Raw genomic sequence first — 27,462 nt, forward strand, 5'->3', positions numbered from 1 at the left:
CTTAAAGATTGCATTTAATATAGATCTGTAGAAGCAAATATAAAAAACCTAGAAAATTACAATGTGCTGCCTTTGATTAATCAAATATTCACTTTGATGTTTTTCTATCAAGCAAGTCCAAAGTTTGTTCACAGTCATATTGATTGATTTGACCAGGTGTAGAGCTTAGGTGACAGCATCTGTTTGTCACAATACAAGCTTACCTAGCCTCTTGGTAATTATTTACAATCAGCAGTCATGTTGACAGCTTCCGAGCACAGACAGATTATCTCTGGCTTCACCTTGATAATTGAACTACAGTGGAATCGGTGATGTTACAGTTACACACATTTCTCTATCACGGCTGATCATCTACCTCACCAAAGAGACTCAGAGTGGTGTTAAATATTTATATGTGAGGTTGTAGAGTGGATAGAAATATATATTATGTATTTGTAAACTGACCACTGTTTGCTTCAGTCTACCAAACATGTTGTCAGGTGCTAAGAGTTCATCATTGGAAGAATGCTCCTAAATAGACTTCAGAATGTTTTTTCAAAGAAACTAATGGTTCAAGATGGAAGGAGTTGAAGTAATGGTTCTGTTAATTTATCAACAGAGTCAATTTAGAAAAAAAACAATGAACAATGATAATACATACATGGAATATATAGAAACATCTGTCTAATTAACATGAAATGGCCTACACCAAGGTGTGAATTGACTGAACTGTAGAATCTGTTGTGTACTTTGATTAGTTTGGATGTGAATAGCTTTATTCTTTCACTTGCTGACTTTGATATGGAGGAAACCACATCTGTGCTAAGATCTGGCTACTGTCAAATCTATCAGTAGGATTACTGACCAGTGAACATTTTGGCTTTTCTGAAATAATGATGTTTAACTGGATTAGTTTGTTTATGGATTATTCGTTTAATAATAACAAAAATATGTTAGTGTCTTTTTGTGGATAAACATGGGGATATATACAATATGAGTTTTTAAAACTTCAGCATATAATTACTGCTGTGAATGAAAGTGGTTTTCACAATATTTATTGACAAGAAAATAAATAAGAAATTCACCAATATGCATTCAAGATATTCTGACCATGTCATTTTCCAATGACCAAACTTCAAAGCCAATAGCTGAAAATGGCATCGTGAAAAAAACAATGTCTGCTTGATTGTACATCAGTTATTTCTGTGTTTAAAATATGGATGGATGTTTGACGGTGAAACCACTGCATCTGCCCCGACCATCTGTATACACCGAAGTAGAGATGATCATTTTCCACCAAAATGAAAAGGTCTTCACCATTTTGTCATTTTCTTTCTAGTACTTTTTTAGATGAAAATTGATATTTTAGTTTTTACTTAATGATAATCTGCTATTTTAATTTATGTTTTCCAATTTTTATAGCAGGTTTTGTTGTTTACAGTTACTTAATGATAATCTGATATTTTATATCTTTAATTTATGTTTTTCAATTTTTGGGGGCAGGTTTTGTTGTTTACAGTTATGGAGTAAATTTGCTGAGGCTTTAGTCAATTAATTTCTTACATATTTTCTCATTTGTATTTATCAGAAGATATATAAATAAACAACCATCTTAGTTCCGTGTTTGAAATCCTTCTATAGACTTGGTGCTTTCATTTAGTTCCTTTGAGTTTAATTAGACTGGCCTCGGTGGTGTCGTGGTTAGGCCATCGGACTACAGGCTGGTAGGTACTGGGTTCGGATCCCAGTTGAGGCATGGGATTTTTAATCCAGATACCGACTCCAAACCCTGAGTGAGTGCTCCACAAGGCTCAATGGGTAGGTGTAAACCACTTCACCGACCAGTGATCCATAACTGGTTCAACGAAGGACATGGTTTGTGCTATCCTGCCTGTGGGAAGCACAAATAAAAGATCCCTTGCTGCTAATCGGAAAGAGTAGCCCATGTAATGGTGACAGCGGGTTTTCTCTCTCTATATCTGTGTGGTCCTTAACCATATGTCTGACACCATATAACCGTAAATAAAATGTGTCGAGTGCATCGTTAAATAAAACATTTCTTTCTTTCTTGAGTTTAATTTCTGTAGTTATTGTTATTATTATTATTCAGTTTATATTTGCTGGCATGTTAAGTTTAGGTCTGTAATCTTGTTACCTTTCTGAGGTTTTCTTTCCAACATTAAAGTTTTCAATTATGTCTCTAATAACCTTCCGATGCTGCACCAGTTTGCTCAGTGAATTGGATAGTGTGTCAGGACTTCTAGATTATGGTAGCCCCACTCCCATGGCTAGTGATATTCAGTGTTGGGCTAGTAAATAACTACTATAACTAGCCCGACGGCTAGTGGGGGGAAAAAACCCTTGTCAAATGCTGCATTTAAGTCTTATTTTATAAATATGAATATCCTGCCATCTATGGGGTTTTAAGCTCTATCTCTCTCTTTAGGTGACATATCTGATTATTACTATTAGTAAAATTGTATTTATTTGAAGTAGGGCTTGTGAAATTTTAATCATGGCCAGTAAATTTTTTAAATCACTGATCCCATGGCTAGTGGATTTTTATAAAATTCTAGAAGCCCTATTTATTTTCAGTCATGAATAATCAACAGCAATCCCAAGGATAAATAATTATAATAAATATTAGGTTCTGTAAAGGAAAGGAATAATGGATGACATTTCAGCAGAGTTTTAAACTATGGCCATTTAGCATCCATCAGGAGAAGGATAGAGGGGAAACCTGCTGCCACTACATAGGCTACCCTTAATGAAAGAGAAGCAAGAGATCTTTTATATGCAGTTTCCCATAGACAGGATAATGCATTTAAAACAAAATTAAAAAGGAAAGAAAAAACCCCCAAAAGAGTCCACCAAAGGCAAATGATCCTGCAACCTACTGCACCTCGGACACATGGTCTACCACTGATCTACATCTTGCCTCCAGCAGATTCTTATGTTTGATTTATTTATTTGCACTAGGAATGCTCAATCAGTGTGAATAACAGAGATGAGACCTGGTTACGATTATTTTCATCTTTTTGTGTGTTTGTTTTTTAGGAAGGAAACAAAAAAAGCATTGCTAAAGAAAAATATGGTGACATTCCACTGGAGTATGTCAACGTATATCGCACCAAGCCGACTCTGGGCCTGGCCATTGAAGGTGGAGCCAATACTCGACAGCCTCTCCCACGAGTTATCAATGTTCAGGTACCGGTTTATCTTCGATTCATCATTTTATATCGATGGAAAGAAATAAAGGATCACACAGACAGCAGCAAGAAATAATGACTACATCAAAAATCAATTCATATTGTTAGAAATTGACTGGGAACATATTGGCAGCACATTCAACACTACAGACATTCAATCCCACATTACAACTTGGTATGAAATACAGCCATTAATACACTAGTTGTGAATTAAATTTGGTCTACAATTTGATGTGTTCCCTTATTTCTTCTCATCAGTATATTATAGCAATATTGTAAAACAATTTCTGGTTTCTAATGAATAATGGTAACAAATGTCAATGATAGTTAAGGGAAACATATATTCTGACTTTGAAGGTAATGAAATAAAATTTGGAATTTTTACTTGCTTACTGTAGTAACATCTTGAAGGAAGAAGTTTGTTTTGTTTAATTAATGACACCACTAGAGCACATTGATTTAATAATCATTGGCTATTGGTAATTTTGACATATAGTCTTAGAGAGAAAACCCGCTACATTTTTCCATTAGTAGCGAGGGATCTTTTATATGCACCATCCCACAGACAGGACAGCACATACCACGGCCTTTGATATACCAATTGTTGTGCACTGGCTGGAATGAGATGTGGGAGTTGGAATGAATGCTAATATTAGTTAATAGTTATTGCAATCAATTATAGGCTTAGTCATCTTACAGGATATTTCTTCTCTTATTCTCTAGACCAAAGAAAAGTTTGTTTTATTTAACGATGCCTCTAGAGCACATTGATTTTTATCTTATCATCGGCTACTAGACATCAAACATATGGTCATTCTGACATATTTCTTTAGAGGAATCTGCTGCCGCCACATAGGCTACTCTTTCCGATAAGCAGCAAGGGGTCTTTTATATGCATTTTTCCAGACAGGACAGCACATACCATGACCTTTGATGAACCAGTTGTGGACCACTGGATGGAATGGAAAATAGCCCAAACTGCAAATGGGTCTACTAAGAAGGATCGATCCGATGACCGACCGCTTCACAGGCAGACATGCTACCGCTTGAGCTACATCCCGCTCCCTCTAGACCAAAGAGTCACTAGTACCAAGATGCACAAGATAGCTGATGATTAAACAAAAGCATCTGAATCCATTTTATATTCATTGATACAGTTTAAATAATTTTCACATAATTAACACTATGTTAACATTCATTTTTTTTTTTTTTTTTTTTTTTCTCCAGCCAGGTGGTTCAGCATTTGAATCTGGTGGACTGAAAGTGGGTCATATAATTCTGGAGGTGAATGGACAGACGGTGGTGGGTCTGGAACACACAGAGGTTGCCAAGGTGATTGCCGAGTCATTTAAAAACAAACAGCTGCCCAAGATGGAACTGTTAGTGACAGAGACCGGGGTGGAGCTCACGGGAACTATGAAAGACCTTGTCACGGCAGCAGATGATCAAGAGCCATCCACTACGTAGTGTTAAGAGCCTGTACTGAAACTATGAAAAGCTAAGAATTGCATAGTTGAGATCTCCTGTTACATAGTCTCAGAGTGTTTTAAGAACTACAAAATGTATGTAAGAACAGGCCCTATTATAACACTTCAGAGTCTAGATGCAAGCTATAAAAAAAAAGTCATGCCCATACAAATAGATCGGCATCAGTGTTGACTTGAGACTGGTAGGTACTGTGTTCACATCCTGGTGCCGACTCCCACTCGGAGCAAGTTTAACGACTCAGTGGGTAGGTGTAAGGCCACTACACAGACTTCTCTCTAACCAGTAAACCACTGGCCTGGACAGACAACCCAGATAGCCAAGGTGTGTACCCAGGACAGTATGCTTGAAACTTAATTGGATATAAGCATGAAAATGTAAATAAAAAATTATATGCAATACAAATAGAATGTAGTTGAAGTATGAAGACTTTATAACCCCAGGGGTTTCCGTTACTGGTCTTAAGACCTGCATTGGATCTGCAAAGTTGAGGAGTTTCTGTATTTACTGTTACATGGTCTTGAAACAAGGTACAAATGTGAGCTTCAACTATGACAGACCAAGAAGTGCACCTCATTTACCTTCATTTTATCAGGATCTCTCATAAGTAAGGTAAAACTGACAAGATGAAGACATGTTGTGAAATGCTCTTTACTGATCAACATCTTTAACTTCTGTCTTGTGAAAGATTTTTAAAACTGAAAACATATCTATGTCATCAATAATAGTAGTCAAGATGTTTTAAGACTAACAATGAAATGATGTGTTATTGATTGAAAACATATTTTATTGTACAAAGAACAAAAAAATCGGGCACAAGTTTGACAACTAACGAGACCCTCTTCTATATACAAACATTATACAGTGTTTGATATTCCCATGAAGGTGGTTCACAGTACTCGATCCAAATGTGTGTAAATATGCTTCATTTCACAGAGACATTTTGTACATACAAACATTGAGAGAACAGTTTATCACTCTTTAGTGAAGTTAAAAGATTTAATTGAGAATGTTTTGTGTGTTACCTCGTCTCTTTGAATTCTCCATTTCAAGCACAAATCTTTTGTAATTTATTGTTATTTACAAAATTTTAATATCCTGGATGCTGTATTCAAATAATCATTTCATTAACATTATGGTATAATAAATATACTAATTTGATTTAATTTTTGTTTTACATCTGGAATGGTTTATTAACTTGAAGGTGTGACAAAATAAGGCATCAAAGATATGGAAATCATCCCTGAAAATGTACAAAAACAAATATTCATTAGTATTATTAGAATTATCTGCAGAAATAAAATGACTACTGGTCTTAGTATGGTTTGAATAATATTGAAATTTATTTAAGACAAATTTAAAAGGATCCATTATTTGGATCATTCAAACTAAATACAATTTTAAAAAAGTGTGTCTTTTATCAGTTTGGGTATGGTCAGAAAGTACCACACTGAGAAATGCCCAATGCATAACGTAAAAGTTTATTGCAGTCTAAAAATCATTTTAAATGCTGCTTGACATGTGCTAACCTCCTGATGACCTAAACATCCATTCTTATTTCAAAGTTAAGTTTAACGACACCACTATAGCAGACTGATTTATTAATCATCGAGTATTGGATGTCAAACATTTTGTAATTTTGACATACAGTTCTACAGACCAAAACCTGCATTATTTTTCCATTAGTAGCATGGGATCTTTTATAGGTACCATCTACAGAAAAGACAGCACATATCATGGCCTTTGATACATGGTCCACTGGCTGGAACAAGAAATAATCCAGTTGGTAAAATATATTATTATTACTAAAAGCAAGACAAAACGAGTTTGCAAGAAGGTCCAGTTTTGAGAGGTTTCACCGTGTATGGAAGCAACAAGAACAATAAAATGGATATACGACCTTTTAATGTTGATGTTTAACATATTTAAAATACACATGTACAACAAATAAATATAACAATCAAGACGTAAAGACAAATACACCAATAGGATCACCAGACAGCAGTTGTGGTTTTCTAAACCAGCTATCTGTCATTTATCATATCAATTTTTCATCAAGTTAATAATAACCTTTATCTTTCAGAAACAGGACTTCTGTGGAATTAAATATCTTAACTACCATAAACCATTTTAGTGCACTATGTTGAATATTCGAAGGTGCAACTAAACAAAGTTTCATTGACCTTGGCCTTAAGAGTTTGCGAGAAACTGATCTAAATGTAAAACTTTAACATTAAACTTTAATGCAAACTTCGATGCCACCTCCGGCACTGAAAAAGTATTACTTATATCCCTGTTTTACTTCTCTTTATTACTTCATAAAGGTGAGACAAAAAATGGTTCTTTCTGACTTTCGAACGATATGTGAATGAAGAAACTTGTTTGTTTTAACCATTACAAATACACAGATTAAGTCAGTCTCATATATGCATCAAACATTAATTGTGGTGATTGAGATGATTATTTACATAATATATTACCATACAATAACTTCTAAACCATTTAACACAATTTTTTTTTAAAGAATTTACAGCAGATCATTTATACATAATTACAATAATTTATGGTATGTTTTTCTGCATACAATTTACTTCAGTAAATTTGTTTTCAATATATGTGTTTTGTAAAAAAATTTTTTACAACATTTCAATAATTTGACAATTAGCAACTTTATTATCATTGCTAATGCTCTATGTTATTTCTATACAGTAAAACATGTAAACCCTTCACAGTGAATATTGCTACACAGCAACATACGCATATGAGTACATACCCTTGCAGTGTGTACCTCTACACAACAATGCATTTAAACCCTGTACAGTTTGCACGGATGAAGTCTTTATTCTGTTGCTACATACTGGCAGAGGTTGAGATCAACTCTGAAGTGTTGGCTGCAGTGTTATTACCACCAACTTTTATTGATGTATAGTAAATGTTTGCAGACCAATGTAAGTTTTATTTGCTGTAGCATTGGGTTTTTTGTTTTTTCAATGGAAGCAAAGTGTACTAGTTGTTTTTCTAGTATCCTCATTTTCAGCTCATGTGCGCACTTGGAACTTGCCCGCTTTTGTCATGTATTTCACTCCTTTGAATGGTTTGTATTTCTGCAATAGAGAGAAGAGTCACCCATGATGCATCAAAACATTAATTTTAAAACCACTGATAATTAAAAACTAATATGTGAAGTTACATGTTTCACTAATCATCTGAAAACAAAATTCAACCTTTAGTTCATATCTTAAAAACAGAATAGTGAAATGGATCAATAGAATACACATATAACTTCAGTTGTGAAATCGATTAATAAAATACATATACAGTAGAATCTCGTTGGCTCGACCTAGGAAGGGTCGAATACACTGCAACGCTCGAACCGAAAACGAAGTCCCGAGTTTTTTGTTCGGTAAACCCTTATATTAACTGCTAATGAGTTGAACATGTCCATGGTCGACTATAAGCCTTCGCTCAAACTAAATTATCAGTCCCATCTGTGTTAATAGCTATATTTCCCTTGAACTGGTGATCCATCAAATATCCAATGGTAAACCACCAAACAGGACTAACAATTGCTGCGCTTGCGCAGTTGGTTATTATAACCCTTGGATTAATTAATTAATATTCAAATTGTTTGGTAATAAATTCATCTAAATACAGCTTAAGAATTTGCCATTTATTTATTTTATTTCAGTGAACTTACATGTATTACATAATTTGTATCTAATTCAACTTTCAAACTGATGTTATGGAAATGTCGTATGTTGACCGAATGGTTCGGTCGAACTACCCGATGGGTTGAATACTTTCTCGAGCACCGACGGGGTTCGAGCCAACGAGATTCAACTGTACCTAACTTCTGTTGTGAAGTGCATTTACAGAACACATAGTTTTTCCTGTGAAATGGACCCGCAAAATACTTAAAACTTCTAGTGTGAAACTGATTAGCAGGTATCAAAAAATATTTAATTTTTTTTGAAATACTAAAACAAACTAAATTTCAAAAAGAGAAAAACATGTCCTTCGGTATGAAACTATCTTAAAATATAAAAAAATCTGACCTTTACAAACAAAAAATCTGATAAGAGTTGAAACCTGTTAACAGTGCCAGTTCAACAAATTTGTAAGAATAGAACTGGATGGATGTTTGCTGACTGAAAAATATACTGCCTATAACATCTATTACTGGAATTGATAAAGTATGTGATGTGAAATGTGTCTAATGTAACATATTCTTTAAATTATATACCAATTTAAATTAGTGAAATATAACATTACTGGAATATACATTGTCTTCATTACCAATACTGAATGGATATCAAGCCAGCTTAACAACTGTTATTGAAACAAATAGGTATAAAATACATTTTTTAGAATCCGATTAGTTTAACATTGGAACTGGAATTTTAGAATAAAACTCTACCCTTTAATTTAAAGAATATCAAATATAAAGTAAAATCAATAAATGCTTAATATAAACAACTGATAAAAAAAATAAAAAATAAATAAACATTAAATTTTTTTTTAGCAAAAGAACTAAAAATAAGAATCATACAATTAAACAAGTTTTAAAAACACCAACTATAAACTAGTTATGGAGCTGATGCCAAAACATTTGTTTAAACACAAAACAACACTTGACTTGGGGTCTCTAGCACAACCAACAAAACAACAACTAAAAACCAACTACATACAAATAGTCACATTTTTAAAAACACTGGACCACAACCACATGCTACAATAAATACCCCATGCTACATTGAACACACAACATGAATGCCTTCTTTAGTATACCAAAGATCGTAATTGTGGAAATAATTAAACCCTTCCACACATGCTTAAAAAAGTAACAGGATGCATAAAATTAAAAATATACATTCTGATATGACCTTATTTAATACAACCCCCACCCAACACCAAAAAACCACTCACCCAATTCCCCCCCCCCCCCCCAATATTAATACAAAGAGCACAATAAAAATACTAAAGTATCCTAATGTTAATCAATAATTTCATGACTGGGGTGACTTGATATGAAGCAGGTTTTATTTTTCACCATTAGCTTTTCAAGTAACATATTGTACACCTACCAACCCTTATAAAACAAATAAAGAAATCAGGGGTGGGAATTGGTGAACTGTAAAAAAAGAGGAAATCTAGAGGGGTCCAAGGTGGTGAACTGTAAAAAAAGAGGAAAACTAGACGGGGTCTGGGGGCAAGGACGATTAAAATGCGAGGAAACGCAATGTTCCATGAGAGGAAAACCGCGGTTCCGAGGAGAATTCCCACCCCTGATAAATAAACAATTAAACTAAATGAATATCTATCTTAACATAATATCTATAAATATGCAGATTTATCTTCTGTACATCTATAGCTAACATATTTATAATGGAAAAAAAAAGGGTTGTTCAGTCAAATTTACACTGATTATGTATACTATCTTAAAACCATTTTAAAGTGATGTTAAATGGACATTGGAAATATTGATGTTGGAACTGATATTTCATTAAAGACTGGTGTCGCTTGAATATGAAATTTATAATTGTCACTACACATTACTAATTTTAAAGTCAGTGTATTTATTAGTTTTTACCACAGACAATTACAGTTTCTGCACTATTGTTGTGTCAAGTTCAGTTTTTATTAACAGTCCATACTTGTAGTTGAGTAACCATTTGATTTCATGGACTGACTGGACTTGTGAAAATCCAATAATCCATATTTCTTATCTATTATTTATTTATCTTTTTTTCTCTTAAATATAAATATTTATAATCAGCTACACCCCAGTACATGTCAGGTATCCAACAAACTAGTTTTAATTACAACACACTGTAGAAAAAAACCAAAACAAAATGACAGAAATGTGACTTCATTTGAAAAACGAAAAAAACCTCAACAACATTAAAATTCTGCCAGCCCTAGTATTAAAGTATTATATATACACACATCAATATGACACTGACAAAACATGCTTGTTTCAGGGACAAAAATCTCCACATTTCACTAGAATTCTGGATTTTAGTACAACCCAAAGACAGTTCAAACTTATTTGAATTGTTTGGTCCAAGGTCATTATCGTCTCTGGTTTTTGTGAGTGCTACATTTGACATATTTCTAGATTCCATTTGCTTCAAAAATACAGAAAGGTTCAATAAAATTTTCTATCGACTGAAATAAAATTTAAAACCAAATGAAAACGTAATGTATTACCAGCCCTTGTCCCAGCAACCGAATTAAAGTAGGATGACAACGACAAAACATACTACTTTCAAGTGCTACATGAGATTCTTTTTCAAATATTGTTAATGAAAGAAAAGGATTGCCTTTACTTTTCCATGGTTATAATATGATAATCCAAAACGTTTGTTTTGTTTAATAACACCACTTGAAGGAAATGGAAATGTGTTATGTAACAACACACTCAACACATTTTATTTATGGTTATATGGCATCAGACATATGGTTAAGGACCACATAGATATTGAGAGAGGAAACCTGCTGTCTCCACTTCATGGGCTACTCTTTTTGATTAGCAGCAAGGGATCTTTTACATGCACCATCCCACAGACAGGATAGTACATACCACAGCCTTTTTATTATATCAGTTGTGGAGCACTGGCTGGAACAAGAAATAGCCCAATGGGTCCACCAACGGGGATCGATCCTAGACCGACCACGCATCAAGCGAATGTTTTACCACTGGGCTACGTCCTGCACCTTAACACCACTTAAACACATTGATTAATTAATCATCGGCTATTGGATGTATTTGGTAATTCTGTGATGTAAACGTCAGAGAAAAGATATTTTCTATTAGCAGCAAGGGATCTTTTATAAACACTTTCCACGAGATGGGGCCACACATACAATGACCTTCGACATACAAGTTGTGAGACACTGGTTGGGATGGGAAATACCCAAATGGGTCCAAATGTTAATGAGATTCTATAACAATCTAACGTATAAAACAACACCATATATGTTCAACAGTTATAAAAACAGTACTGCACAGAAAGGGCAGCTCATAACACGACTTTGATATACCATGCGTGGGGCAAGTTTGGGATGGGAAAAACCCAATGGATCCACTAACGAGATTCTATAACAATCTAGCTTATAAACCAACACCATAAATGTTTGACAGTCATGAGAACAGTAATGCACACTACACCAATGCATGGTCATTCCTAAATATGCGCTGATTCACAGTAACTGAAGACCCATGTGCTAAACAGTCAGATCTATAGTGTTAGTAAACAGACAACAGCATGTAGAAAGACTAGGTCTTCACAAACACTTTTAAAATGATTACTCACTTTGTCATTATTCTGTTTAAAGCAAAACATAGGGGGTTATTGTAATATTGTTCATTATTTTCTTCTTTTTTTCATGCTTTTTAGTGTAATAAAATTAAGACACATGTAAAAAAAAAAAAAAAAATTAATCCCCAAAAAGAAACATTAATTAATATAAATGTTTAATGACACTCCAACACTAATAACAAAAAAAAATCAGCTATTGAGTGTCTCAGAAATTATTAAACTAAAATTGACGAAAGTCGGAACAAATTTTAATACATTTGTTTTTAATGAGTTTTATTTTATGAAAATATAGGATGTTAGTGCAAAACATCTCACTATAAACCAAATAAAAATAAACAACATTAAAAGCATCTAAGGTAACATCAAAAAAGGTCACAAATAAAATAAAATATTTATATACATAATAATACAATTACAACCACATTAAAAATTATAAACAGTTCTAGTTCAATAAACACCTAAAACATACATCATATTTCTAATAAATATCACAACTAAATGAAGACGATTAAAAGCAAACTTGATCAATGCAAAATACAATAAATTAACTAAAAACGAATGCACTACTACAGTGTTCAAAATATTGATTTGAATGCTCAAACTTTATGATGAGGTTGTCCGAATCAAATCCAATATTCAAATTTTAGTTTCAAAATGATTTTTATAAAGGTCATAAAAAGCCATATCTCATAAATTAAACAATAATAATGAGGTTGGAGTGTCAATTGTCTGAATAATAAAAAAATAAAGGAAAAACATAACAATCAAAACTAAGGATAAGAGTGTATATTGTCTAAAACAATGATTTTTATTAAAGGGACAGTCCTGAGTTTGTTGTCATTGTTAAGATGTTGCAGACTACCATAAACATTTAAGGACAATATATTTGAATTAAATAAATTTCCCTGCATAAAATATCAGTGTGTGTATATTTAAATGTGTGTTTGATCGTCCCAGTATTGTACTAGCTGAAAGTTCATTTCGTTTCCCAATATATTTTGTTTTTCGTACGTACAAAATTGTTGGGAGACCAAATCCAGTTTGGGCTACATACAAATAATAGGACAACAAGAAACACTCAATATACAGACACCTATATTCTAAAGAACAAACAATATTTAGTACGTAATTTTAGTCGTTAAAATATTTTATTAATTGGAACATGTTACAATGGCAACAAACTCAGAACTGTCCCTTTAATATTACATCTTGCCCAGGAAAATATATAGTAATTATTTATTTTAAAAATCAGCATTATTAGTGGACATGGCTAGTGAAACCAATCATGCCAGACTCTCCTATTAGTAGTTTAAATATCAAGGATAACCATTAAATGTAACTATATTTTAGTGGAAGTTTAAAATAAATTCTTAGAAATTTAATTTGACATGTACTGCAGTAAACTTTAAAACAAACTTTAAAATAAATAACTGCATGTGACATATATGTATAAATTTACTATAAAGTTTAACAAAAATTGTTGGTTTTCACAGATAAAAGTAAAATATGAATGTGTAATGCTGGAAGTATTCTAATATGTCATAATTTCAAAATGGGTTAATTTATGACTTACCTCCCCGTACATATCAAGTCTGTTGACTTTCAATCCAGAGACAGCCAGCTGACTTATTGAGAACATAACCTACAGTGATAAAAATATTTTCCTATAATTAGAGTATAAAGAATAAGTCAATGTCTTAATTTTTTTTTAATATAAAAAATTGACATGTTAAAGTGACAGACCCCAGTTTTTAAACACTACGGCATATTTTTCACTACTGGAGCCATTTTTGATAATTTAAGTTAGAAGTACTTACATTTTATTATTTAGAATATTCATTTTCAACCACCTGAAGTGGTTCTGGTCATCCAGGCTGTTGCAATATCTCAAAATTTATTTTTCTTAATTTTAAAAACGCACGTTCGTCTGAGAAGTAATGGTTATCGAGACAAGATCTAGTTATTTTTAGACAGTATTTCCCTGTTAAAACATCAGAGACTTCAGCTTCTCACTATTACAACCGTATCCAAATGTGTGTTGCAGGTTTGTAGATTAACAAAACTTATTGTCCATTTTCACGGGCTGAAACTAGGGTCTGTGCCTTTAACACCATTGAAATTCTTTTGGAAGTTGGTTAACTAACCAAAATCAATTTGCATAACTTCATTTTAAAATGATTTGTGTAAAAACAAATACTGTTTATGAGTCAACATTTATAAAAATGTTCAAAGAGTACAAAAGACAATTGGAAGCTGGCTAACTAACCAAAATCAATTTGCATAACTTCATTTTACCATGATTTGTGTATTTTAAGCAAATACTATTTACAGTCTTGGTGGTGTCGTGGTTAAGCCATCAGACATAAGGCTGGTAGGTATAGGGTTCACAGCCCAGTACCGACTCCCACCCAGAGCAAGTTTTAATGGGTAGGTAGAAGATTACTACAACCTCTTCTCTCTCACTAACCACTAACAACTAACCCACTGTCCTGGAAAGACAGGCAAGATAGCTGAGGTGTGTGCCCAGGACAGCGTGCTTATACCTTAATTGGATATAAGCATAAAAATAAGTTGAAATAAATGAATGAACTAGTAAAAGTTTATATAATTTTTAAAGAGTACAACAAGAGACTATTTGTTTATAAACAAACTCCACTCACCGTACAAACGGGATTAGATTCTGGAATAGGTGCTCCGGTCTGTAGTATAATCTGAAAAAGATTTTAACAACAATATTTAGTAACACAGTTTGCAATGCCATGTATATTACACTATATTAAAAAAGATTCCTTATGATTTAGAAAACACAGGTGACAAATTTGGTTTCCGATATATTTTGGGCCAAAGGCATTCTCATAAATATTTTTGGTCATGTGTCAATATTAAAATTGGGGTAGGTGGGAATTTATAATAAAAATGAATGCTTTAGAATATAAGAGAGACAATTTTTTATTTTTTAAATCTTGCTATACATTTTTTAAATAACTGCATAAACAAAAGTAAAGTTTGTTTTATTTAACGACGCCGCTAGAGCACATTGATTTTTTATCTTATCATCGGCTATTGGACGTCAAACATATGGTCATTCTGACACTGTTTTTAGAGGAAACCCGCTGTCGCCACATAGGCTACTCTTTTTACGACAGGCAGCTTTTTACATGGGCTACTCTTTCCGATTAGCAGCAAGGGATCTTTTATTTGCACTTCTCACAGGTAGTATAGCACAAACCATGGCCTTTGTTGAACCAGTTATGGATCACTGGTTGGTGCAAGTGGTTTACACCTACCCATTGAGCCTTGCGGAGCACTCACTCAGGGTTTAGAGTCGGTATCTCGATTAAAAATCCCATGCCTCGACTGGGATCCGAACCCAGTACCTACCAGCCTGTAGACCGATGGCCTGCCACGACGCCACCGAGGCCGGTAACTGCATAAACAGATCACTCGAGTACAATATACAGGGAAACCTTAAGGACCTTATTTCTCTACAAATGGATATTAAATAAAAATTACATTAATTGTTGGAAACCAAATCTAGCTATCGCATCACCTTAACTGAACCATGATGGAGTGAAATCCTTGTCAACCCTCTCGGCAATTTTAGTTTTTGAATTATGGACCATTGCCATAATTCAATTATTTTTACAAAATATCATTGAATAAAGTACATTTAGTGACAAATCAAATAATTTTTGTTCAGGTAATACTTTGTTAGACCATTAAATAGGTCTGTGGTCTGTGACAATATGCCTTTAATGTTAGCTGAATTTTAAAAACATTTAATGATTTTAAGTTAATCATCGAGTAATAGTTCAACACGACGATGTTTCACTGGACGTTTGGACATCTTGAAAATCAATATGGAAATGAAATGCCACTAACATCTATTCAACCACGCAAACATGTTTGTTATGGACATCAAAGTTGTCACTTGAACTTTAATTGCTTAAATGCTATTTGCCAACCATACCCAGCCATATGTAACGGTGATTACAAATCTAGTGGCTAACCTGAGCATGTGTATATTGCACCTGCTATGTTCGCAGTCCGGTAATCCAGCCAAAGACGGTGAAGTAACAATAAACGAAATGATTAGTGGCGCCATAATGATGGACAACGGTCTGGTCGTCCATTTTTCAGAGACCTGTACAAATTGCACTAAATAAAGAGTTTGGGACTGAATTATTCATCTGGTGTTCAGTTTAGAGAGGTTTCCAGTTTAGAGAAGTACACTTTAGTGTTAAAAGGTGCATAAATCAAGGGACTATGGAAAATGTCCGGCTTTGAGAGGGTCCAGTCTTGAGGTGTTTCTCTGTACTAAGGTGTTTGTTGATTACATACATTTCCTTTGATGTTTGGAAGTTTTGTTGGATCAATCTTTCCCACATCCCAGGACATCAATTTGGTGACTGGGTCGAATGAGTATTTTCCTTGTGATGGTGTTAGTGTCACATTTAACACAGATTTTGGAAAGGGAACTTCTAGCACAACATTTTCTACCTGAAAACGTGAGAATAAAAAATAAAATAATATAAAAAATAATATATATATATATATATATATATATATATATATATATATATATATATATATATATATATAGATATATATATATAGAGCAATAAAAATAGAATGGATGAGAGGTTTTTTATAACAAAAAAAACTATTTTCTTAATCTGTAGCTTGCAAGATGGCAAAATGACGTACTTATAATGATTTAAAAAATAAACTAGATCATAATCACAAGATATACCCATATATATTTATGGTTTCATTATGAAACAGTCTATTTGACGGGTTATAGAAATAGAACTCTAAGAAAAACTGTAAATAACATATGAAATGCCTAAAAAGTTAACCAAATTGTCATAAATAGTAAAATAATGTTGCTCACAGCTTTTCCCATTGTTTGTTTTGGTCCTATGGTCACATCAAATCTGCCAGAACTGCCCTCTCTAAATAAGATAGTGTGTCGAAGGTAGACTGGGACGGCAACCATACTGTGAAAACAAAATAACTAGGATATAAATCAGTCTGTATTTGGAGTATTTTGTTAATGTTTGGAATGTACCACAGTAATTATACTTATCTTTTTTTTAACAATAAAACAATACAAATTAAAACTATGTGCATATAACCGTGACTGATTAAAAACCAGACCACCAATACGAAAATCTAATTCAAAGGAGCTGATATATTTATTACTTTTAAGTCTGTAATTTTTTAACAATAAGATGGCAATCTTTATTTCAGTACTTACTTCTGAGTTCCTATATGATACGACATCAGCCTAAAATGACCATCAGGGGGCACAAATGACAGGATGCGTTCATTCTGAAAATAAACGAGCCATTAGTTATATATATATATCAGTAACTCAAGCCATCAAAAGTAGCCAAATCACTGCACACAACATAAATATTTAAAGTCTTTTAAAATGTGTCATGCATGTGTCTCATTAAAACCAAACGTTGAAGCCTTTAAAAAATTACATTACAACTGCTGATTTTTATTTCATGTTGATTCCTCTGACTGGAGTGTAAGTGGTTTACCTCCCTTTGTCTCATCAAGTACAAATACAAACATGATAACCTCAGATTGTTTGAAACTTAAATTTTTTTATAAAAGAAATGTTTTATTTAACAATGCACTCAACACATTTTATTTACGGTTATATGGTGTCAAACATATGGTTAAAGACCACACAGATGAGAAAGGAAACCAGCTGTCGCCACTTCATGGGCTACTCTTTTCGATTAGCAGCAAGGGATCTTTTATATGCACCATCCCACAGACAGGGTAGTACATACCACGGCCTTTGATATACCAGCGTGGTGCACTAGCTAGAACGAGAAATAGCTTTAGAAAATGAATGCAGTAAAAATCAGATAAAAATAATAAACAAGTCTACCTCCCATCTCTTGAATCTAACACATGGATGAAAACTGCAATCGTCGAGGAGTCGTGGGTTAATGAAAGACAGAGTCAAATCAGGCATTCCACTCAGTTTAATCAAACAATCCACCTGACATGGAAAATAACAATTACAAAACATACTCTTTTCACCAAACATTTGTGAAAAGACCTACCAAAACAAAGTCTTAGTCACGTAATTCTCCGGGGTATGGAATTCTGATATTATCTTTCAAGTGTTACCAAACAATATTTTCATTCCATTCTTAAGATATTGTCAATAAAAAAAACACTGCACGTAAGTCATGTATATATAATAAATCAAGCACAATCGCCATTATTTACTATTAATTGCCCAAAAATGGCAGCATTTCCAATAATTGAAGAGTTCGCGATGGCGAATGCCCACGGATTGAACATATTTTTGTGTGTGATCGAATGGATGTTTTAGACTCGGCCACATTGCTTCTGAGTTATCTTTTCCTTTTTAAGAAAGTCCTAATGTTTGTACTAAAACGCGGATCCTCACCAATACCAAAATGCCATGGTTCACCGTTTGCAATGTTATTGTTAGCAAACAAGAAACAAAAATTGCATTTTGCACATTTGTTATTTACCCATCATTTCTAATGGGTTTTTAAAATTTCTCCAGTGAGAGAGTTACAATCGTAGATTTACGTCCAACTAAGTTACATTTACAACCGTCTTTGAGAATAAGATGCTTCTTGCACATAAACATAAATCTATGGCAGATGTAAGTGCTAGTCGTAGACATAACTTTACACCTTTTCATGAATATGGGTCCAGAAAACTAAGCAAAAATACATCTATAAAGTAATGTTTTGGATACATACTTTGGAACTTAAAACCACACTAGGTTTGGAATGTTTTTCTAATAAAAACATGACATAAAAATTAAACAAAAATACTTACATAACCTTGAATTTCACATATAACTGTTGATCCTGACTTGTCAATAATGGCATCAATCTCCTCAATGACATCAAAATAAGCCTCGTTATTTGTGTACTTGACACCAGTTCGACGCCAGGGAACATTGGATAACTGTCCCGTGGGAAGGATACCACTCACACTGCAAGGTAATATGTTATCAGAATATTGCATTAATATATGAAGAGTTCAGGCACAAAACGCGATATATCCATTTTTCATTTTCAGTAAAAATGGGTTTTTTAATTGGCGTATATTGCGTTTTAATTTTTAAAAACCGGGATTTACCCAATACAATTTCATAAGGATCAATCACGTTTTGCAGAAAATCAGCGGGCCTACAATTAGCCCTTACTGACATACAATAATGGCTTTAACTAACAACTAGAAAGAAAATGGTTTATATCGCGTTTTGCGCTTGAACTCTTCATATATACAAACAACTGTATAATAGTAAATGTATATTAAATGTAAATGTAAGTTATATAAACATTAAAATGCTCACATTAACCAAAGATTTCCATTTATTATATAACATTTAGTGCAATATCTTAAAATATCAGTGACGATAACACATTTTAGAGTGAAAATTTCACTATTTCGCTCTAAAATGTGTTATCGTCACTGTAGAAAGTAAGAAGCTGTAAGAAAGCCTGAAATATTTTGCTGCTGGCATTTTAAAAATAAAGGTAAATTGCCAAAAGTTATATAATAAAAAAAAACTTTCATGTTTTTTTGTCAAATATGATTTATATCTCGTCTCGTGAAGTTTGCAATCATATCATACTTGTCACGCAAGAGATATGACTGCAAACTTCACGAGATGAGATATAAATCATATTTGACAAAAAACATGAAATATCCTCTATTTATCAAAATACATATCCAACACATATCTCATCTGAGTTCAGCAAGCAACTTACATAGGACTAGGTCTGGGTGAGCAGAACATTTTGCCAAATTTTCTTTAAAAAAGCAAAACCCAGTTTGAAAACACCAATTATTACGTGAAATTTTTTCACCATATTAAAATAACACTTGCATATTGTTCCTAAAATGTGCAGGTACTTTGTCATTTGGCTGATGCTAAATTATTTATTTATTTACTCTTTCTGTTTAATCAACTATCAATAACAAATGTGCATATTATCCTAAAATAAACATAATCAATAACAAATGTGCATATTATCCTAAAATAAACATAATCAATAACAAATGTGCATATTATCCTAAAATAAACATAAAAGTAATAAACCATTTAGGTTTGCAGTACACTATTTTGAAGGAAATGTTTTTATTTAACGACACACTCAACACATTTTATTTATGATTATATTGCGTCAGACAAATGGTTAAGGACCACACAGATATTGAGAGAGGAAACCTGATGTTGCCACTTCATGGGCTACTCTTTTCGATTAGCAGCAAGGGATCTTTTATATGCACCATCCCACAGACATATTAACACATATCACAGCCTTTGATATACCAGTCGTAGTACACTGGCTGGAGAGAGAAATAGTCCAATGGGCCCACCGATGGGGATCGATCCCAAACCGACCGCACATCAAGCGAATGCTTTACCACTGGGCTACATCCCGCCCTCTGTACTATTTTGATACTTCTACTTTGATTTAAGAATACAGACCTATTCAGTCTGGTAAAGGCCTTTTGGGCATGTCTCTGGAATAGTCAACTATTCATTCTTGATGCCATTTAAAAGTTAATGCTGACCTCACCAAGCATTTTTAACTTTTGGTATATTATTACATCAAGCATCTTAAAGTTTTAGAATATTATTATGCTTAGCATCTTCAGCTTTTATATGTTTACATTTTACCAACCTTCAAGAAAAGTTTGTGGGTTTTTTTTTATAGACACCACAACAGCACACTGATTTCTTAATCATCAGCTACTGGATGTCAAACCCGCTAAATGTTTTCATTAATAGCAAGGGATTTTTTATATGCACCATTCCACAGACAGGATAGCACATACCATGGCCTTTGATATATATGAGTCGTGGTGCATTAACTGGAACGAGAAATAACCCAATGTGCCCACCGATAGGGATTGATGCTAAACCAAACGAGCATCAGGCAAGCACTTTACCACTTGGTTACGTCCCTCCCCTCCTATTTTCAAGACTACACTTTCCAGTTAACACAGAATTGGGGTCCAAGGTAACGTTAAAAACTACAAGATATACTTTTTCCCTCTGGAGTCAAAAACTGACCTGGTTGATTTTCCCATGACTGTGTCTGTGATGGTTCTGAGGAATGTGGGTGGCTTGATCAATTCTTTCAACACGTTAGATTCAACTGCAAGTGGGAAACCATTGTCCAGCATTTCATCTAAAAGCTGAAAAAGAAAAGAATATTATTATTATTGACTAATACTATAAGCATTTCTTAGGTCTTGTATATATCTTTCATCAATGATCACTTTATATTCTTTACTTAACAGGATAACCCCTCGGGACAATATTTCAAAATGTTAGTTGACTTAAAGTCAGTTCACATGATTTTTATCCAGGTAACCAACAGTTAAACTACATTAATGGTTCTAATCATTTACAATATCTCCAGCTGATATTGTAAGTGTAACAAAATAAAATATATAAAAAATATTAAACATTTTAAATGAAGTTTCTTTGAGACTTGATAAAATGTCTTTTAGAATGAGTAATGGTTCACCATGTAACTAATTGGTTGTTCACAATAATTTAAATCTGTGTAACTAACACGTGAACAGAAAGATGCTTTGTGTCATATCAGATCTCGTTGTGCTCCCCACCACTCCCATGTGACTAGTTTACAGAGAGTAATTTAGCTCTCCTTAGCATATTGAATTTCTGTGGTATCTTAAAGGGACTAACCCTAGTTTTTAAACACTACAGCATATTTTTCACTATTAGAGTCGTTTATGATCACTGAAATCAAACATTACTTATATTTTATTGTTTAGATTATCCATTTCCATACAACCGAAATGTTTCTGGTTATCCTGGTGTTTCTAATACCACAAACTGCATTTTTTCTTCATATTTTAAAAAAAACATGTGCGTCTGAGAAGTAACTGTTATGGAGTTGCATTTTAGTCTATTTTTAAGGGTATTTCAATGTCACAGACTCTTGTTTCACTCTGTTGTATCTAAATTTGTTATAGGTTTGTAAATTAACCCAATTTTTATGGGTTGAAACTAGAGTCTAGGTGAAAATTATGCCTTAATCTAAGTTAGTGGACCAATTAATGGGCACATAGGTAAATATCTAATTAAATAATGAGTGAAAAATCCATGTGAGGAACTAAAGAATTTGAATTTAATAAAAAAAAAAAAAATTGAAAAAGTTAAGTCACACCAGGGAATTTCCTACCTCATATACAATGACATAATGTTCTTTGAGTTGTGATTCTGTGCACTCAGTGAAATAGTCTTCAAACGTGTCACAAATTCTGTGCAGGAACTCAATCACAAACAGTGGGGGAACTGAAAAACATAGATAGAGCTCATATTTCACAATATAATAAATTATAACACATAATGGAAGCCAAGACTTTTGTGTTGTAAAAAATAAAGCAGCAATGTTTGTTTTATTGCTGGATACATTAAATCAGTACAAAATTTAATACATTCTAATTTGGAGTTGATTTCTATTTTATAGTATCTAATAATGTAATACCACAGGTACAAAATACCTAGAATAAACTAAAGTCACCCATTATATGAAGCCAGAACTTTAGACTGCACTACAAATTTGCTAAACCTCAAAACCAATTTAATGTTAAGTTGTAATTAGATTTAAATAACTTAAAATGCATTTCTGAATATTTATGATTCTTAACCAGCTATTATTAATATTACTGCACTAAAACAAAGCATGTTGTGTTCAAATGAGTGAAATCTAAAGCTCTGGAAGCGTAAGAAAATATTAAAACGTATGTGCTCATAATATAAACGTAAGTTTGGGACTAATTACATTCATTGACAGAAAATAAGGGTGAGGTAACCCTAACAGAAACCTCGAGTGCCGAAGTCAGAGGTATTGAGCCACACGGCGCACTCTAATAGACCATAATATCATGCATCAACAGCTATTATGACTACGATAGAAAATACTGACCTTCAGTGGTAACAACAGCAACAAAGTAGAGATTATTTCTATAAATGTTGATGAGATAATGGTGAGGTGTGGATATCACAGGTGGTACATCTTCAAAGGAAGAAAACTACAAACAAAAAGTAAAGTTTGTTTTATTTAACGACGCCACTAGAGCACACTGATTTTTTATTGGACAACAAACATATGGTTATTCTGACAGTTTTTTTTAGAGGAAACCAGCTGTCGCCACATAGGCTACTCTTTTACAACAGGCAGCAAGGGATCTTTTATTTGCGCTTCTCACAGGCAGGATAACACAAACCATGGCCTTTGTTGAACCAGTTATGGATCATTGGTCGGTGCAAGTGGTTTACACCTACCCATTGAGCCTTGCGGAGCACTCACTCAGGGTTTGGAGTCGGTATCTGGATTAAAAATCCCATGCCTCGACTGGGATCCGAACCCAGTACCTACCAGCCTGTAGACTGATGGCCTAACCATGACGCGACCAAGGCCAGTAAAACTACAAACATATAAACATTGTAATATTAACACTGTAAACATTTAAAGACTATAAAGATAATGTTGTGGATAAATTAGAGCAATGACCAATGGGCGAGCTTTATTGGCTTTAGTTAATAAACATTGCCTCAAGTAATCAGGTGACTGCTATTGTTTCCACCCTGTTTATATCACAGCTTAAGAATAGTTACCATTTGTAATATTCTCATTTACATAAAAAAATTTACTGACAAGTTAAAAATTGAAAAGACAAAATTAAGTTATTTTAATTATTACATAAAGAAAATCATACCTTGCTCTGTGTTTCAAAAAAGTAATCACATATGGACTTGTGCACAACACTTTTCCAATGTTTTTCCATAAAAACATCCCTGTAAAAATAATATGGAACTTATGATAACTAAAATACTAACACTTAAGTCTGTTTCACAAATGGAAAAGGTAACTGCAGGGTTTCTAGAATTTTTATAAAATCCACTAGCCATGGGATCAGTGATTTAAAAAATGTACTAGCCACAAAAATTAACTAGCCCTACTTTACTAAATAATAGTAATAATGAGATATGTCACCTAAAGAGGGAGATAAAGCCTAGAAAACACTAACAATGGTTGGTTGAGGTGGGGACAGGATATTCATATTTACAAAATAGATTTAACTGTAACATTTGACGGGTTTTTTCACTAGCCGTCGGGCATGGCAATAGTAGTTATTTACTAGCCCAACATTGAATATCACTAGCCATGGGAGCCATAATCTAGATGCCCTGAACTGCAGTACACTATTAGTCTTAAAACAATCCTGAAACTAATAACAGTTAAACCAGCTTAATAGCATAAGTCTGGGGTGGCCCTGGTGCATGTCAAATGTATCATTATAACCAATTATTGTTAGAGCTCCTTTTTTAAATTATGACCAACTGAATAGTAAACTTTACAAATGACTCATGGACAGTCTATCTTACTCTAGTGCAAAACACTTCCACAAAGAATGTTAATATCTGTATATATTTAATTTGTTTATATTTTATAATAATAATAATAAATAAAATAACATTCAGTATGTTGTAGGATTAAATTAATTTTTCATTAAACATCTGCAGTTATGTTTATCAATGATATTTTAGCTACTGATAGTCACATTGCAGTTTGTCACATAGCTTTTCCTCAGAGAAAAACATCTTATTTATTAATCTCTTTAAAATAATGTTATTAGTATTATTATTGGAAGTACATGTAGAATGATCTGCAATTTTTAAAATAACAAAACAAAACAAAACCAACGACAATTCTCAATTAAACTTGATGCCTTCTAACAGTTCATATTAGGGATGGCAAGTGTATTGTGTAAAGTAAAAAGTTCTGTATTACTTGGCAGAGTGCAATTTCTACATGCAGATGAAACAGACATTGTTTGGCAGTTGTTTAGCGGATTTTAGTTACCAATGTTACAATTTATATATATGTTACAATTTATATATATGTTACAGATGTTATTGTGCAATGAACAAAATATAACTACCTAACATATGTGCATAGTATTTATTTTGCTTATTCCATTCAATGATGTAGAAAATAATATTCATAATAAATTAACAGTAGAATTATTAGCCAGGTGCATGTACAAGGAATATAACAGGGAGACTAGACTGTGGCAGGCAAATTTTATAGGGGGTCGACACATGCTCCCCCAGAAAAAGTATTGAAAAAAAAAGAAAGGAAATGTGTTTAAGCAGGAGGAATAGCAACTCCTAAAATCTGCTCACTAGTTAGTGTTATTCTAAAAACATCCACCCCCTGCACATGCATCTGTTAGTACGATGTAAGTAAGTGTTACTCTAAAAAAACCTCTATCCCCTACAAATGCACCAGTAAGTTATTTTAAAAACAAAAGCACAGAATGTAATGCAGATATTTGCATGAAATTTGCTGGAGTGGGTTTTTTAAAATTTAATTTTAAGCCAATACTTTTTGTTTTACATTATTCGGTGACTGTGTTTTGGTAAAAACTAATTACTAGACTTATCTCTGACTGAGAGGTATCATAACTGTCCAACTGTCCGTCTAGCTCTCGAAAGGTGGATAGCCTGAGTACTAATTTAATCACTAATACACACACTACAGGAAGCAAACAGTCAAAAAATATGTTGTTGTTTTTTAACCACTAGAGCACATTGCTTATTAATCATCGGCTATCAAACATTTGGTAATTTTGATATATTGTCCAAGAGATGCAAGGGATCTTTTATATGCACCATCCCACAGACAGGATAGCACATACCATGGCCTTTGATATACCAGTTGTGGTGCACTGATTGGAACGAGAAATAGCCCAATGAGCCCACCGACAGGGATTGAACACTGGGCTACGTCCTGCCCCTTAAACACTTATTTAACCAGTATATTATTGAAAGGGAGTGCTGTCAAGTTTCTTCCTGTAGTGTATTAGTGAACTTTTTTTTTTATCAGGAAGCTTGAAAATTATCGATATAAAGGACATTTAATGTCAAACATAGGATTGCTGTATCAGAGTGGGAATCTTTGAATATCATTTGGTTGGCAGAGATTACGCAATATTGATAAAGATTGGTCTCTGATGGTTAGAAAGCGTGCTAACTGTCCAAATGTCTGTCTATCTCTCTTACCGTCAGAGTACTGTGGCTAAAAGGCAGAGTACTCGGGATAATAAAGCACATTAATTTATTAATCTTCACCTATTTGACATCAAATATTTGGTAATTTTTGTCTCCTGGTTTTAGGGTGAACCTAGTACATTTTTCCCTCAGTATCAACAGATCTTTTAAATGCACTTTTCCACAGGATAATCATAAATTATTAAATACTAAAATAGGCCTACTCAGCTACTATCATTCAAGAAGAGGCCACGTCAGGTAAACTGCATGTCAAATAAATTGTATATCTGTACAGATAAGAACTTCTTCATTATACCAAACAAGACAACGACTTTAGTACCTATGAAAACAAACATACCCAGTGTTATTAATGATAAACAAGCTGTGAATCATTTTTAATTTTGACAAATCTCACAGATGTTCCAAAACCGGAAGTCAATATCCACCTCCGAAATCAAGGGAGATAAATACAAAGCAAACTATAAAATCGAGGGCCAATGTCAATATTATTCAAAACCTATATTAGCTCCGGAACTTTCTTTTTGACCGACCGTTCAAAATTGCGCCGAAATTCCTCAATCAAACTTGCGCACCTTTTCTCTTTTGGCATAATTCTTGCTCCATTCAAAATTTCATAGCACCATTACCCCCCCCCCCCCCACACACACACACACACCCTTCCGCCTGCTACCGACCACGGTCGGGTTGCTGATGCTCACTTGCACCTGCCCCTCCCCCCACCACCACCTTTCCTGTCCTGTCCTGGACGGAGGAGCCGGCCATTAGCAGCAAGGGATCTTTTATTAGCACGTTCCCACACAGGACAGCGCATACCACGACCTTTGAAGTACTAATTGTGGGGCATTGGTTGGGATGGGGGAAAACATCAAAGAATGAGTAATTCAAACGTACGACAAACGCACCTCTACTTAACCAAGTTGAATCTCACCCACACAAAATTTACTTGTTTCAAGTCAATTCTTTGTTAGGAAGTCAACAGCAATGTAACACAGACTTTTAATCTGGAAAAAGCTCCAGCATATTTGTAAAAAATTGAAGCAAAATACCCCAAAGGTTTTTTGTGTGTTCGTATCTAGAGGTCTTAAGATGTATTTTTTTTTGTGGTAAAATATAAATTCAATAAAACTTATAGTGGGGCGATTAATGTTAAAACACACAGCTTTTGTCTGGTGGGGACTTTGTTCACTATGTATGTTTTTTGTTTGATGTTGTGTGCTGGGGTTTTTTTTGGGGGGGTGGGGGGTGGGGGGGGGGGGGGTCCAGTGGGCCCCTGTGACAGAGTCATGTTGTCTTCTACAGATGGCTTAATGACAACATACTAAAATTA

At 33.6% G+C, this 27,462-nt stretch overlaps 2 protein-coding genes across 4 annotated transcripts in view; one reads left to right on the forward strand and one right to left on the reverse strand.

The window, feature by feature from the left end:
* The window catches only part of LOC121382775 (whirlin-like), a 46,502-nt gene extending 40,091 nt beyond the window's left edge, over positions 1-6,411 (forward strand). For both annotated transcript variants that reach the window (XM_041512367.1, XM_041512368.1), the window contains 2 exons: positions 3,037-3,186; positions 4,416-6,411. In XM_041512367.1, the coding sequence (XP_041368301.1) occupies positions 3,037-3,186; positions 4,416-4,655 (390 nt within the window). In that variant the 3' untranslated portion in view covers positions 4,656-6,411. The remainder of the gene's footprint in view (positions 1-3,036; positions 3,187-4,415) is intronic.
* Positions 6,412-6,561: 150 nt separating this feature from the next.
* On the reverse strand, positions 6,562-26,559 carry LOC121382776 (AP-3 complex subunit mu-1-like). 2 transcript variants are annotated; one of them, XM_041512369.1, is made up of 14 exons: positions 26,473-26,559; positions 23,777-23,855; positions 22,984-23,089; positions 22,237-22,349; positions 21,096-21,220; positions 18,842-19,001; positions 17,907-18,020; positions 17,256-17,329; positions 16,890-16,995; positions 16,337-16,495; positions 14,656-14,706; positions 13,569-13,637; positions 11,990-12,001; positions 6,562-7,777 (listed from the first exon to the last, which is right to left on the reverse strand). In XM_041512369.1, exons 1-14 carry the CDS (start codon positions 26,505-26,507, stop codon positions 7,712-7,714), a joined length of 1,269 nt encoding a protein of 422 aa, XP_041368303.1. In that variant the 5' UTR covers positions 26,508-26,559; the 3' UTR covers positions 6,562-7,711. The 2 variants fall into 2 exon arrangements, with proteins under 2 accessions (XP_041368303.1, XP_041368304.1); XM_041512370.1 differs by lacking the exon at positions 11,990-12,001.
* Between the last annotated feature and the right edge of the window lie 903 nt (positions 26,560-27,462).

Source organism: Gigantopelta aegis, chromosome 10 (genome assembly GCF_016097555.1).
Source record: "Gigantopelta aegis isolate Gae_Host chromosome 10, Gae_host_genome, whole genome shotgun sequence".
NCBI lineage: Eukaryota > Metazoa > Mollusca > Gastropoda > Neomphalida > Peltospiridae > Gigantopelta > Gigantopelta aegis.

Excerpts from the sequence above, each read along its gene's own strand:
- LOC121382776 (XM_041512369.1), bottom strand. The coding sequence starts at position 26,507 with ATGATTCACAGCTTGTTTATCATTAATAACACTGG. Across the intron at positions 18,021-18,841 it reads TATGTGAAATTCAAGGTTAT|GTGGATTGTTTGATTAAACT; the intron begins GTAAGTATTTTT and ends TTTCCATGTCAG. Across the intron at positions 13,638-14,655 it reads AATCTAATCCCGTTTGTACG|GTTATGTTCTCAATAAGTCA; the intron begins GTGAGTGGAGTT and ends TTATCACTGTAG.